General features: G+C 41.1%; 1 protein-coding gene across 1 annotated transcript; it reads left to right on the top strand.

Annotated features, from left to right (window-relative positions):
- Positions 1-52: 52 nt before the first annotated feature.
- On the top strand, positions 53-14,334 carry rims3 (regulating synaptic membrane exocytosis 3). Its single transcript, XM_061267522.1, has 7 exons — positions 53-218; positions 3,120-3,443; positions 11,599-11,740; positions 11,814-11,926; positions 12,207-12,308; positions 12,387-12,526; positions 12,606-14,334. Exons 2-7 carry the CDS (start codon positions 3,179-3,181, stop codon positions 12,816-12,818), a joined length of 975 nt encoding a protein of 324 aa, XP_061123506.1. The 5' UTR covers positions 53-218; positions 3,120-3,178; the 3' UTR covers positions 12,819-14,334.
- Positions 14,335-15,237: the final 903 nt, after the last annotated feature.

Genomic DNA, 15,237 nt, shown 5'->3' on the forward strand with positions numbered 1-15,237 from the left:
CAGCGCCCCCTCGGTTCTGTTCAACCCCACCTTGGATTGCAGCTCCAGAAGCAGCAGAGTGCAGACCGGAGACGCCGTGCAAAGCTTTTTCCCCCCCAAATTTTTTCACCAAGACGTCAAAATAACACCCGAACGATGACATTAAATCACGCGGGACGCAAGCACATCATTTGACAACCTGCGACCTACATCGCTCCTCTTCTTCTCCGCTCCTTGTGGTAAGTGCTCATGCAGTTTCAGCACCACAATTGTGCACAATGCAATGTGCTGTCACTGGGATACAACGCACGTGATCAGCCGAGCATCTTGTATTATGGCTCACAATGTAAAATATAAAAAAGTGCATGACTGGATATGGAAATTGATTATCTTGCATTTTAAAGTATTTAGCTAATTGGCCCCTTTTGACATCTGACAGTAATTTAATGACGTCTCCCTAAAGTCATCGAAATATTGCAAAAATTAAGTATTTTTAAAAAAAATAAAAATTTGTATAGGGGCTCCAAAGTTTAACATCACAAGTGTCTACTCAAAATGGATTTTAAATTTACTACGTTTTGTTAAATTAAGCAAAAATATGGAGAATCTTGACACTTTACATTTTTGACATGTATGTTTTTATTCTTAATATGTTTTGAGTGTGTGTGTTTGGGTATGAGTGAGGGTGTCAGGCAAAGGGAGGGCAGAGCACATGAGCATATAATTCTATAAGCACATTACCAGCACGCACTTTTCAGATGGCTCGTCCTCTCCGCCAAGCACTACACGGGCTGGGCCACACTCATGCTGAGGTGTGAGATTATATCAGATGGCACACACACACAGGCATACAGACATTGCACCTCAACCTCCCATCTGTGGGTGGTTAGTGTGTGAGGTCAACATTTGTTGAATTGATTAAAAAAAGAATAGAAAAGCCTTTTGGAAATTCATTGACACTGTCAAACTCCACGAATGGCGTGAATACTTAAACCGGCTCAGAGGAAAGCAGGCACTTTTTTGGGGGGGGGAAAAAAGGGAGAAAGCGGGATAATTCTCCATGTGCTTAACTCTTGAAATCCAATGCCTGGCTCCCACTTGATCCTCTGTGTAATCCACCGAGACAGTCAAACTGGGAAGAGACTCAAGCTCCGGAAAGCCTGTCTTGCCTCGAACAAACGTCTTTCACTATAATCATACAAACAAATATTTTGCAACTCCTCAAGACCCTGAACAGTAAATCCCAAGTTTTTAATGACTCCAAGCACCATCTTGAGTAATATTTATTGTGCATGTTGCATAATGTTGATGAGAATTATTGTAAGATCATTCTTGGCAAGGACTGCCGGATTTTGTGTGTAGCAAAAGTGATGACTCCAGTTTCTATCGCGAAACGTTTGAAACAAAGCCTCCTTGCTGATAATCATCAAATCCCTTGGCTCCGCGTGTATCATTTTGAAGGCTCATTTGCTGGGCCGCTATTTTACACGCTAATCCCCGCTCAGCTGAGCTAGCGATATAGCGTTCTCTTCCCCGCAGTGAATCAATACCCCCCGGTAGCCTTTTGAAGTGAAACCTCCTACGTGTCCCTTCAGATGTGGACAAAAATATTGGGACGCCTACACGGAGTAAAAATGGCTGACAATATGGAGTTGGGTCCCATATGACTCGGGTAGGGTGAGGTGCCCGGAAAGCTAGACATACAACAAATGGAATGGAGGGAAACTGGGTTAAGAGTGACGTGACTGATGAGGTCGAGCGCTTTCCTGACTCATGGCCGCGTTCCCCGGTGACTAATGTGGTCAGTGACACATCTCGTCTCCTTCCCCTTAGCCTACCTCCCGTGATGGAAGTCGGCCCGGGGGCACTGTGGCGCACCCCACTCTCATCTATAATCCCATTTTAGAGCAATAGTTCCTCATTTGTTATCCTACGTATCCATCGTTTTTATTTTTATATGAAGGGATCCCTCAGGGATGCGTTCCAGGCCCACTTGCAATCCGTGAAAATCCGTGAAAATGTATTCCAGTGATTCCAAATGTCAAAATTGTGCCCATGTGGCGTCGTTTCCAGATGTTTCCCCCTAAAAAAAAGCACAATGCATATCCATCCAAGTCTTAACTTCTAAGGACGTATTAAGGGCAAACTCACTCTACGCTATATGTATTATTGAAGACAGCCTGCAACAAGAATAAGTGCTGTAGCATAAATAATATGTGCATTCGTCCGTACAACCGTTCACCAGTCTGTAAAAAAAAGTGTGCACACTTGGTTCCTCGATGAGTCATGATGCATTTGGGTCTAGTTTTTATGAGACGTACAAGTATGAGATCCAGTGATAAGGTTGAGGAGAAGCACGGAGGTTTCGGGAAGATGTCACGAGTGACAAGGGGGATTTTTAAAAAGGTCATTCTGACTTAATAAAGTATGATCAGATAGAAAAATGGCGTGTGAAAAAAAGGCTGGGTGACATAAGAAAAATTCCTGGGATGCTTTGATAGCTCTTGTGCATTTTAGGCTATGAAGTAAATTTATGGTGTAGATATGAATCCACATGCGAGCCTGGCAGCAGTTACTGTTTAATGTTGGAGCCAAATTATGATTGCGGGGAAACATGGGAGACAAATAGTAGCTGACAAGGTTGCCCGCCAACAGCAGGCCATCCCTGACATTTGTGTTCGTGTGACTGGAGATATTTTTTACCACCCACTGACCTTTGTCTTTGTTCTGCACGTACCGTGAGATATTTTGGACGCTTTAGGAGAAAGTAGTTGTACCTGCTTTCCAAGTCTTTGTAATTTAAATATGGATTTGTTATGAATTAGAGTTAACTCAATAATAAATTATTTTTATTTTATTTATTTTTTTATTCTTATTTGTATTTTTTAATTTTTTATTTTATTTCTTATTATTCTTTAGTGCATATTTTATTTATTTTAATGTATTTATATATTATTATTTACTATAATTATTTTAATTTATTTACAATATATTTTTATTTACTTTAATTATTTTAATTGAGTTATAATATATTTCAATTTATTTTTGTTTTATTTATAAACATTATTCTAATTTTTGAATGTGTTTTTCACTCATCACCTTATTCTCACATCATATCTTCTCTTCTGCCGTTTACTCAGCACCCCCACTCCAACGTTCCTGCCCAGCCCCCCCACCGGTCCTCTCAACCAGCAGGACCATGATGCTGAGCAGCTCGGTGGAGGTGCCCAGCCCGGGCGGGTTGAGCAGCCTCAGCGGTCTGAGCGAAGCGGCTCGGAACGTTGTGCGCTCCTCTAGCATCTCGGGGGCCATGTACAACCTGGAGAAGAGTCCCGGCGGCGGGGGCCCCGAGTCGGCGTCGTTGGCCGGCAACAAGAAACGCCGCTCCAGTCTGGGGGCCAAGATGGTGGCCATTGTAGGCTTGTCACAGTGGAGCAAGAGCACGCAGCAGCTCAACCAGCAGGGTCAGTTATTTTCACCATCCGTTCTTTCTTTCACTGTTCTTCTCGAGGCGGGAATATCATGTTAGCAGGGGTGAACGATAATGACGGGGACGTTATGTTCTCCCGTGGGAATAATTATACAGTAGATTTCATACGAGAGCAATAATTCCTGTTGGGAAGTCAGATAACTCATCACATTTAGTAAAGGCCCATTTTATTTTTAAATTTCAACCATAAAAATGTGGGTTCATCTTCCATTAATATCTTGGCTAGTTCATGTGCATCAGCGCCCATGTGACCTTTTCAGAACAGTGGGTCCATGTCTAGAATTTACTTTCTGCTTCCCTGCCTTCGATGTGGCCGGACATTGACTGTGTTTATTTTTGGGAGATCATTCAGCCTTAAAACTCAATCTGAGTCTCGTCGCTATCTGCTGTGTAAATCCAGCAGAGTGTGACATTTCATAGCCCGGTCCAGACGGATTTTGTTCAAATGCCAAAGCACTTTATTTAGCAGGAAACGATTTTCTGTTGCTTTAAAAAGCTTAGGATTGCATAATGATTTTTTTTTTTTTAATACCAAGTTTCTCATCAGATAAACACATCTTTTATAGAGATGAACAAACAAGCCAAAACGGCCCCTCTATTTGAAATCCACATTTTCTCATCCGTGAGGGTAAACGGAAGCGTGATGAAAGGTGCGTGCATGTCCAACATGCTTTTGTGATGCCAGCGCTAACAGAGTCACCATATGTTCCACGAGCTGCGTAAACAGGAACACACAGCGTTATTCACGTGGCCGCACGCATTCATCTGAATCCCAAATCAGACACATGGAGTCTTCCCCGCCGCACGTGGGAATTCGCAAATCCATCCCTTTGTCGAATTGTATGGCTTCTCAACCCTGAGTCAAATATTATAAATATATAAATAAATATATAAATAAATATATATATATATATATATATATATATATAAATAAATATATAAATAAATATATATATATATATATATATATATATATATATACGTATATATATATATATATATATATATATATACGTATATATATATATATATATATATATACGTATATATATTGTTTATACATATATATTATATATATATATATACGTATATATATATACACAAAATATATATATATTTTTTTTTTACGTATGCAGTAATCCCTCGTTTTTCGCGGGTAATTGGTTTTGAAAACCACCCGCGATAAGTGAAATCCGCGAAATACGGGCACCAACAAGAAGTACTGGGCAGGCTAACGAGTTAGCGGAAAGATGCTAATTCACGATCATACTAACACGCGAATACGGACTTCTAAAGGAATGTAAACGAACATTTGGAGCAATACTACATTGTCCCAAAGGTTAGACACGTTTCCTCAATTTAGAAGTTTTATTTTGACTTTTGAATGTTTTTTTTTAATTTTGAAAAAAGAATCTGCGATGTAGTGAAGCCGCGATAAACGAAACGCGAAGTCGCGAGGGATCACTGTATACATACTATATAATCTAAATAAAATCATATATATTTTTTTTACACACACACGTTAATATATATTTTATTTATTTATTTATTTATTTTTAAATATAATCTCCGCCAATTGCTGGTGGGTCTTCATGCAGACAAAACAAATAGCAAAGTAAGCATGAAGAAGGCTCATTGTGGCCGAGGATGTGAAGAAGAGGGAAAAGTGCGGTGGTGTGTGTGTGTGAGGGGGGGGGTGTTCTAAATTTAGATGTTCTCAGCTGCCAGGAGAACATATCTCGCCTGGAACTAAATGAAGGGATCATGCACCCACTGTGCGTCCACCTTGGTCCATATTATGGCTCCTCTTGTTATGGTGGCGTCACCTCAGCTTCACCTCCATGGCGCTCAAACATGGCTAAAAGCACAAAATGTAATCATGTTGGGAAATTACGCAACAGCATCAATTTGACCAGGCCTTGTAAATGACCACTTATGGCAAAATCTGTATTGTTCCAACCAAAAAAATCATCGTAAATATAAAATAAAATAAGAATAAAATATAATAAATAAATAAGAATAAAATACGATAAATAAATAAAGAATAAAATATAATATAAAGTAAATATCTATTAATCCAATCAGTCAGTGAAAGTCATTTGCAATGCTGCATTTATTCTCTAAATTCAAATTTGCCTGTGCATTGTTAAAACCTATTTGGGAAAAAATGGCTGCAAACCTCAGGAGATAGCAACGGAACACTGCATGTTACATAAGAGTGATCATTTATTCTGTTCAAGCACTCTCCCCTTTAAACATTGTGCTTCATTTCAACCCTTTCAAATTAAATAACAGGATTTAAAGCGGAGGCTTAACACAATGAATCGAGATGAATACTCTTCAAGCGTGCTGAGAAGGTAAACGTTGAAGCGTTATTGTGTCTGCGGGCCATGTTCTGGTCGTGGTCCATTTTGTGAATTGGATCCAGTCAGTTCACAAACATCAGCGGAATGAGCTCTTTTTCTTTTTTGTAGAAAGCCTACATTTCAAAAATAATGGCGGACATTTTGAAAAAACACAAATCCCCGTGTGAAATGACGCAAACACGCCTTGGCTGCTCCCTTTCCGCCCTTCCGTGCTTGATAGATTTTCTAATTCGAGGATTTGTGCCTTTTTTTTTGCTCGGTTTGTGCTCTATTTATTGCCTGCTATTATTGGCAGCGAGGAAAAGTATTTCCATAGGTTTCAAAGGATGACTCAGTCAGTCTAATCTCCTGTAGCCGTGGCTCGCACGAAGGGCGACCCCTCTTGATACTAAGGAGCACTAGATTAATGGAAACCAGGCAAAAATAAAGATGTTGATCGCAAACCAATCACTGCTTGGCAGTCCGTCTCATAGTTTGCTCAATTATTTTTAAATCGTGTTTTTCAATCTCTGATAATGGACAAGCCGAGACTAATTTTGGGTTTCCTTTAATAAGATGAATTGTGCAGCAGGAAGATGGAAGCACCAAATAGGGTAAAACCAAATGATAATGAATTAAATCCCAAATGAGTATGCCCTAAAAGTCAACAATACTGTATCTTGACTTCCAATTAGTTCTGTTTTCATTTGGTAACTGTGTGTGTGTGTGTGTGTGTCTACTTTGTGAGTCATCAGCATTTTTGGCAGCAGCACTTGAGGTTTCACCATGTTGCCTGTTTTTTGAGGGAAAATCTCTCCCCAAAGAAAATCACTCTAATTAAGATGACTCAAGCCTTCTTGAAATTTGACTGGAAATATTTTACAATGAGCTCTCTGTTGGGTCACACCTCGTCTCCGGGTGAAAGCCATTCAAATGGAACAATCTCTGGACTTTTTTTTTTTTTTTTCTCGGCTTGTCTTGAATGCAAGCTGGTTGCGCTATTATCCAAGCTCCCCCCTCTTTTGAGTCACTAGCTCTCTCGATAAATGCCGACTGAGACCTTTTCTTAGTCCTCTTAAAAGCTTTTTGCTCCCCACTGGTGCGATTCAGAGGCTACAAAACACATTTGAAGCAGTCGTTGCTTACGATATATATGCCTCTTGCTTTGTCCTCGTCCCAACTTTCGACTTTTCTCGCTCCCTTCAAACAAATACAAAATAGCTTATGACTCACAGATAGAAACAGATTTTTTATATTTTCTTATTCAACCAAACTAACAAAAGTCTGATAGTTTCATGCTAACTTTGCAAATGCTAACCATGTAAATAAGTACCGTATTTTCCGGACTATAAGGCGCACCGGACTATAAGGCGCACCTTCAATGAGTGGCCCATTTTAAAACTTTGTCCTTATATAAGGCGCACCGGACTAATTAATGCATCATGTCAGATTTTTAATCCAAATCAAATCATTCTCCATTTTATCTTTTTTATTTCAACTTCAGACGCAACTAATTACTTTATAATCACAAAATAATGATCCATAGTCTTTTTTGATTCATGATTCATAGTCTTTAGCGGGCCACTTATGATTGATTTCATCACACAATGCTTCGGGCCAGTTTAAATTTAAGAATTTGGTCCATATATAAGGCGCACTGGACTATAAGGCGCACTGTCAGCTTTTGAATTTCTTTTAGGTTTTTAGGTGCGCCTTATAGTCCGGAAAATACGGTAACCAAAGTGTGCTAACTTTGTAAATGCTAACCATGTAAATAAGTCTAACGAAAGTCTGACTTTGTAAATGCTAAACATGTAAATAAGCCTGATGGAAGTCTGCTAGCTTAATGCTAACTTTGTAGATGCTAAACATGAAAATAAGTCTAATAATGAAAGTGAATAATAATAATAATTGAAACGGATACATTCATCATCATCATCAAAGTCTGATAGCTTCATGCTAACTTTGTAAATGCTAACCATTCAAATAAGTCTGATGAAAGTCTGCTAGCTTCATGCTAAGTTTTTAAATTCTAAACGTAAATAAGACTAACGAAAGTCTGCTAGCTTAATGCTAACTTTCAGACATCACAGTCGGACAATTGGAAAATTGCATAGCTAGTAACTGTAAAACTACTTTCCTGGTACTTTATTATACTCAGACATTCACTCTCTGAACTGCTGTCACATTTGCGGGCAAACAACAACACTTGAGTCTTTCATAATAAAACAAACAACCTGAAGCGACCTAGTCTTTATCGAAATTACGACCGTTACATCATTTGCCCAAATCACAGCTTGGTCAGAAAGAGATTGGAACACACTATAATGCATCTGATATGCTGCCATTATGTTCAATCAAAGGTGGTCAAGGAGCTGTGCAATGCAACTTTCAAATAACAATACAGGAAATTGCTCCGGAGAACAGTAATTATGTTTGTGTGTTTGGGGTCTCGGGGGTGATGTGCGTGTAGAAAAAAAAAAAATAATGATGTGAGCATTTGGTGCATTGAACCAACACACACCTCTTCTCTCAGCCAATGTAAACACACAGGCGGGCTTATTTCTAAATCTGTTTCATGGCGTCGACAGGCGGCTACTGCGCCACAGGACGTTCTCGGCAGGTTCCTCTCCCGAAGCCCAAATGACATTTTACTCTTAAGCCCCAATGCAACCAATCTACAACATGGTGAAAAAGTCATGCTAATCTTCCTATTCACCTTTTTTGTGTGATCTTTATTCCCTTTTTCGTCACGAAATCACAATCCCAATGCTCATTTCGTATTAAGTTAAATCAACGTGATTAATACATTGACAAAATTAGTTTCCTCTCATCCACTCCGCATAAAGTCGAGTATTCCGGGAGAAATGACTTGACAATTAGATTGGCCTTTTTCCTCATTGTAATGAAGTGACATTATACAGCAGCCGCTGCAGCATATTAACTCATCGGCAGACATCCTGCACTACATGAAGAGTTGCCATTAGTACAAATCATTTCCCATGCAAAAGGCTAATAGCGTCTTATTGGTCACTATTGGACGGAAGACACAGATCTGTTTTCAAAAGACTAAATGTCAAACGTCTTCAAGCTCCGACCCTGAAAAGCTCTCGAAAAAGGCTTCATAAGAAGAAATAGATATAGCCAGACCCAATTTGTATCTTTCTTATGTAACTGACACGGATTCAACTACAAATAAGATCTATTTTTACCTTCTATCTTTTTGAAGCTTTTTTTTTTTTTCCCCCCGCTGCCGCCAAATTTAGCAGAGAGGCTCAGCAGTGAAGACGCCACAACAAAATCTTTGATCGCAGACACCCGTGCTTGGTTACTGTTGCTACGCGCGACGGCTCGCTGCCGTCACGGGCGCATCCAAAGTCAAAGTCAGCTTTATTGTCAATCTCTTCACATGTCAAGACACACAAAGAAACCGAAATTACGTTTTCTCTATCCCACGCTGACGAGACATATCACACGATAGACATACAAGTAAACGACACAACATAAAAACAAGAAGGCACAAACAATAAATAATAAAAGTGATGAATAAATAATAAATAAACAGATAACACAATAAATAAGTGGAGCAAAACGTAGCCAGTGTGCATACAGCAGACAGTAAGCATAGCGCAAAAGTACAGGACGCTACGCAGAAAGGGGAAGCGAGTTCAGGATCCTAACAGCCTGGAGTATGGAGTGACCCTTCCGGAAGTCAACAACAACCTCCTTGGTCTTGTCGACGTTCAGCAGGAGGTTGTTGTCCCTGCACCACGTGGTCAGAAGGTCAACCTCCAGCCTGTACTGAGTCTCGTCTCCCTTGGTGATGAGACCCACCAGAGTCGTGTCGTCAGCAAACTTCACTATGCGGTTGTCGCTGTGGGTTGCAATGCAGTCATGCGTCAGGAGGGTGAAGAGTAGCGGACTGAGCACGCAGCCTTGGGAGGGCCCTGTGCTCAGCGTGATGCTGGCGGAGATCTTGTCGTCAACACGTACCACCTGTGGCCTCTGACAGAGGAAGTCCAGTAGCCAGTTGCAGAGATAGGGACTAAGGCCCAGCTTGTCAAGTTTGCTGATGAGACGTTGTGGCACAATGGTGTTGAAGGCAGAACTGTAGTCCACGAACATCTTCATGATGATGGGCGGAAGTGCCACGGGGCGGTAGTCATTGAAGCAGGACGGAGCAGGTTTCTCCGGCACAGGTACGATGGTGGCAGCTTTGAAACGCGACGGGAGGTTGGCCTGCTGCAGGGAAGTGTTAAAGATGTCTGTGAAGACATCCATCAGCTCACCAGCGCAGCCCTTCAGCGCTCGACCCGGGATGTTGTCAGGGCCCAATAGGCATGTCGGTGCAGGGAGGCTAAAAACAGCATTCTATATTACAGCTCATAATGAGAAAGGCTTCATCAGTGTTCTCTCCAAATGTCAAAGCGGCTTTAATGATCCTCACACACACACATCGAATATATGCGTACTTTTGTCTGCAATTGAATCAATTAATTTGCTTCCGACCATGTGACTCGAACTTTATTATCTAATATCTGGATTGTTTTCTCTTCATACCTTTTATGTGCACAAATATTGAATTAGATGCAGCGTGTTTTTTGCAATCTTGCACGTCTTCTGGGGATGGATTATTCCTCATATCAGCAGACAATTAAACGGCCTCTACTCCGGTGGCTTATGTAATGTTTTTTTTAGCAGTCGGATTTATGTCGGGCTCGCGCTCATTACGTGTTTGTTTTGGCTTCGGAATAAAAAGTGCAGAGCGGAAAGGAAAACAATGGATTGAATGAGGGGGGGGGTAGTCCCATGTGTCTTCCAATCAGCTCCCTCAGCTTACCTGTGTCTTCTCCAGGTGTTCCTCGATGTTTCTATCCGGGGGCCGCCATAAGCTTTTAATTTGAAATGTTTACTACGAGATACGAGGTAGATCTAAAGTTAGACAGAGGAGATTTTAAAGGCCAGGAAATGGCACTCGGAGAGGGGAAAAGGCTGGTCGGGGCTCTTGGTGCAATGCAGACCGTGTTGCCATGGCAATGGAAAAGGGGGAGCGCGCCGAAGAAGAGGAGGAGGAGGGGATTAAAGAGGAAGGAAGCGATCACTGCATCTTAACAGGGGCTGTTTTGATATAGGGAGGGCCATGCTAATAAATGAGTCAATAGTTGAAGGAGTTGCTACTTGATGCATCAAAGAAGGCTATGGCATCATTAGGAATTTAATTAGGGGGATTTTAGATTAGATTTTTTTTTTTTTTTTTAATAATAGGGATGAGCTTGTCTCCATGGCGCCGGCTGTCTCAGGTGGCATCATCTGCTTCCCGATCAGAGTTGCCACAGCAGCGCTCGAAGTTTGCGAGCAGCCACTCGGCGTCACTGTCGGCTACCTCGTCGTCCTCCCCAAGTCTCGCGGAAATCATTCCGGTCCCATCACGCCGCTTTGTTTGCCCTTGGTGACTGTTCTGAGGCTGCGGTTGTCATGGCGATAGGGGCGAGCATGGTGAGGGATGCTTAATAAGCTTGGAGTTGTTCAAGCCTAATGAAGTCCGATGGCTGGACCTGAGAGTTTGTTTTCACTAGCAACGAAGGGCAAATCCAGAGTAGATCAAACAAACAAAGCATCAAAAAAATAAAAAGAATCAAACATTATTAAATAAACCACATCATTGCTTCTAATGAAAGTCCACTAGCACAAATGCTAATGTGCTCAAATAAATTAGCATGGATGTTATGGTAATAATAAAGTGTGGAAGTGACCTTTGACCTTTGGTTTTACAATTCTCATTAGACGGTGGGACCAAGAAGCTTCGCAGTACCATCCGACGGAGCACGGAGACCGGCATCGCCGTGGAGATGAGGAACCGGGTGACACGGCAAGGTAGCAAGGACTCCACTGACGGCAGCACCAACTCAAACAGCTCAGACGGAACGTAAGCCATCCGCCTCGTGGGATAGCTTCACGTGAATCTCCAGCGTGACAACTCAATGGGCTCTCCTGTCTAGGTTTGTCTTCCCTACCACACGCCTCGGGCCCGAGAGCCAGTTCAGCGACTTCCTGGGCGGCTTAGGCCCCGCTCAGATCGTTGGGCGACAAACATTAGCAACGCCTCCTATGGGTAAGCCAGCAGCCAAGTGCAAGGAGAAAAAAAAATCAAGGAAAAGAACCGAGGGGAGCGCCCCGGTGATAATCCTTTGTACCGACTAATGCACAAGTATGTAAAGTTATCAGGCATGAAATGTGATTCGTTAAAGGAAAAGCTCTGAAAGACTCCAGAAGGACACATATTGGATATAGATTGTTCTATGGCTCCCTCTAGCGGAGACAAGTGTAAATTGAACACTTCATGGCGATTTGTTGGTTAAAAAGTATTAGAAAAATGTGTCTCTCTCCTGCAGGAGACGTCCATGTTGGAATGGTGGACAGAGGAGGTCAACTGGAGGTGGAGGTCAACCAGGCCAGGGGCTTGATCCCCAAACCGGGCTCCAGGAACATCCCGGGTACTCCGACCGCACTCACTCGATATGTGCGGCAAAATCGAGTCGAATGACTTATTTTTTTTGCTGCACCATCTTTAGCAACCTACGTGAAGGTGTACGTTCTGGAGAACGGTGTGTGCCTGGCTAAGAAGAAAACCAAAGTCGTGAAGAAGAATCTTGACCCCAGCTACCAGCAGCCTCTGTTGTTTGACGAGAGTCCTCAGGGAAAAGTCCTCCAGGTATCCGACTCACTAATAATATTGCCCCTGACGTCTCCATTTTGTGCACATGAAATAATATATATTTTTTGGTGTGTAGGTAATTGTGTGGGGGGATTACGGGCGTATGGACCACAAGTGCTTCATGGGAATGGCCCAGATCCTGTTGGAGGATTTGGACCTCACTGCGACAGTGGGTGGCTGGTACAAGCTGTTCCCTACCTCCTCTATGGCGGACCCCAGCATCGGACCACTCACTCGCCGCCTCTCGCAGTCCTCCCTGGAGAGCGCCACCAGCCCTTCTTGCACCTAAAGCTGAGTCACTCATATTTGTACATAGACTCTACCTTGAAGCGCAGGAGCCGACGTACTCCTCTGAACGCGTGCAATTTTCTAAGTAGGGAAAAAAAAAAAAAACTCATCCATTCAACATTTTACCTGAAAACGTAGCATTTTCCCACCGCCATATTCCAACATTCCCAAAGCGAGTGCCATAACCTGCATTTTGAGGTTCCACAATAGCATCCCAGGGCCATACAGATGACACTTTCTAAACTCTCTATGCCAAACATTAGAAGAAAAAAAATATTTTTTAAAACCAAAGCAATTGTTATTGTTGTAGTCTTAGATGAAGCAGTCGAACAATATAAAAGTATGGATATGTAGCAGAGCCAGCGATTTAGAAGTGACATTCTGCAGGCACAAAATGGCCGCCGATATTTAAATGCAGGAACGTATGTGAGGTTATTGTACAGGGCGGGTTTGAGTTTATACATAGTTATGCATATCTACATCTAGAGTTCAAAATTTGTTTGTACTCGCGTGTGTATCGGGCTGCATGTTTTGCTTGTGACATTTAAAAAAAAAAAGAAAACAAGATGGTGGATAAAATATGGTGATAGAAAATTCTGCCTTTATATTTCTGCCACAAGGCACAAAATGAAGAGTTGGATTGAAGGGGTTTTGGAGCTTCCCTTTTTCCTGCGTAGCAGCATTTGGAATTTTGCGAGGCTTTATTTGAAATATGATTGAAAGGCGACACAAACAACATTCTATTTTACTCACGTGTTGCGCTACGCTTCTTTTAAAGACGGCACTTTAGTACTTTGACATGTTTGACGCTGTTTCTCATGTAATATGGCGATTGCTTTCAATTTGAATACTAGCATGGAAATGTAACAGCACGTTGCTTTATTGATTTTTTTTTATTGGCTTTATGGATTTTTTGTTTTGTTTTTCACCTTTGTGGGAACAACAGAAACAGGTCTGGTAGCACTTTCGATCTGACACCTGCATCTTAATAATAATTTTAAAAAAAACGAATTCAGCATAGGTTGTAGCGGAAAACTTTAACGTAGTTTTTCCCAATAATTTCAAGCAAGTAATTGGCTTTTTTTTAAAAAGTAAAACAAAAATAGTTTATTGTTGGAACCAGCACTGAACTTTACAAAATCTTTTTAAAAGTGACATGAATTTGCATGTTTTTACCGCAGTACATTCCGTTGCTCAGTACTAAATGGAGCTCACATTTGTACTTTTATTTTCCCTTCACAGCACTTGAGAAATCCAACAAAATTCCACTTTGGATTTGAATATAATGTAATATTTTCTTGACATGATCTACGTACGGTATTGTAGGGTATTCTATACAGTATATATATCAAAATCTTCGTGTCTTTTTGTGGCATGATAATGTAAAATGAGTACAAATACTGTATTTGCACACAATCTCTTCAGTGCACCTTTTTGTGATTCCCCAAAAAACTTTGATGATCCACTCTTGTTTAAAAAAAAAAAAAAAAAAAAGAGAAAACCACTTTGTATAACATCCATGTTCACTGCTGAATGTTTACTCCTGGGCAAAAAAAAATTTGCTATGTAAATTCCATCTTTTTGGAGCTTGTATGAACGTGTTTGTAACCTTTTGCTGTACAGTGTGGTCGGTCATTCTGAAAGCGGAAATGCGAAGTTATCCTCGAAAAATGTTTCTTTATTTCCGAACTTCCAAATTTATTGACTCCCGCTAGCAAAAAGCAAAAATGTAATATTGCCTTTTTATTAACGTGAGTGTTATTGCTTCCAAAGCAGCAGGGTCGACGGTGACAGAGTTGAGTCCGGTTCCGGTGACTTTTTGAATGTGATGGTACTGAAACGGGTCGAGCGTTAGTGGGAGTATTTTTATTTTATTTTATTTTTTTTATGCTGCACTCGGCACGTCAAACCACGACCGCTTGACGATGAGATTTGAATGTCCACATCCGGCATTTTTCAACCAAATTTGACTTGTGTGCAAAAAAAACAACAAAAAAAAGTACCGTACGGTTAATGAAGCTGTTGTAAATGTGTTTTATTTTTATAATTCAAGAGGAATTTTAGAGAGGAGGCGGTAGGTGGGCGGGGCAAACCCGTGACGACGAGGGCTTGTTCAGTTTCCAATGGCCTTATTCTTGCTGATTATTGTATTTTAAAAATCAATGCTTCACTATGACACGTTTGACACAAACGCTTGAAATATTGTTACAGGAGTTCTACAAACACTATATAGAGATTATTTGTGTGTATAGTTTTCTGAATGTATTTCGTAATCACGGAAAACAGTGGTTGAGGGACGCATGCGCAATGGCTTTTTTAAAAATTCATCTATTATAATTGCAATGATAACATTTTCCTCACTACGATGAATTCCTCTTTCGATTTGAGTTTTATGCGTGAAAATGATCGCATGCTTACAC

The sequence above is a fragment of the Syngnathus typhle genome, linkage group LG20 (genome assembly GCF_033458585.1).
Source record: "Syngnathus typhle isolate RoL2023-S1 ecotype Sweden linkage group LG20, RoL_Styp_1.0, whole genome shotgun sequence".
Taxonomy (NCBI): domain Eukaryota; kingdom Metazoa; phylum Chordata; class Actinopteri; order Syngnathiformes; family Syngnathidae; genus Syngnathus; species Syngnathus typhle.

Coding starts and splice junctions, on each gene's coding strand:
- rims3 (XM_061267522.1), top strand. CDS start 3,179: ATGATGCTGAGCAGCTCGGTGGAGGTGCCCAGCCCGGGCGGGTTGAGC. Junction 12,309..12,386: donor GGGCTCCAGGAACATCCCGG/GTACTCCGACCG, acceptor CACCATCTTTAG/CAACCTACGTGAAGGTGTAC. Junction 12,527..12,605: donor CTCAGGGAAAAGTCCTCCAG/GTATCCGACTCA, acceptor TTTGGTGTGTAG/GTAATTGTGTGGGGGGATTA.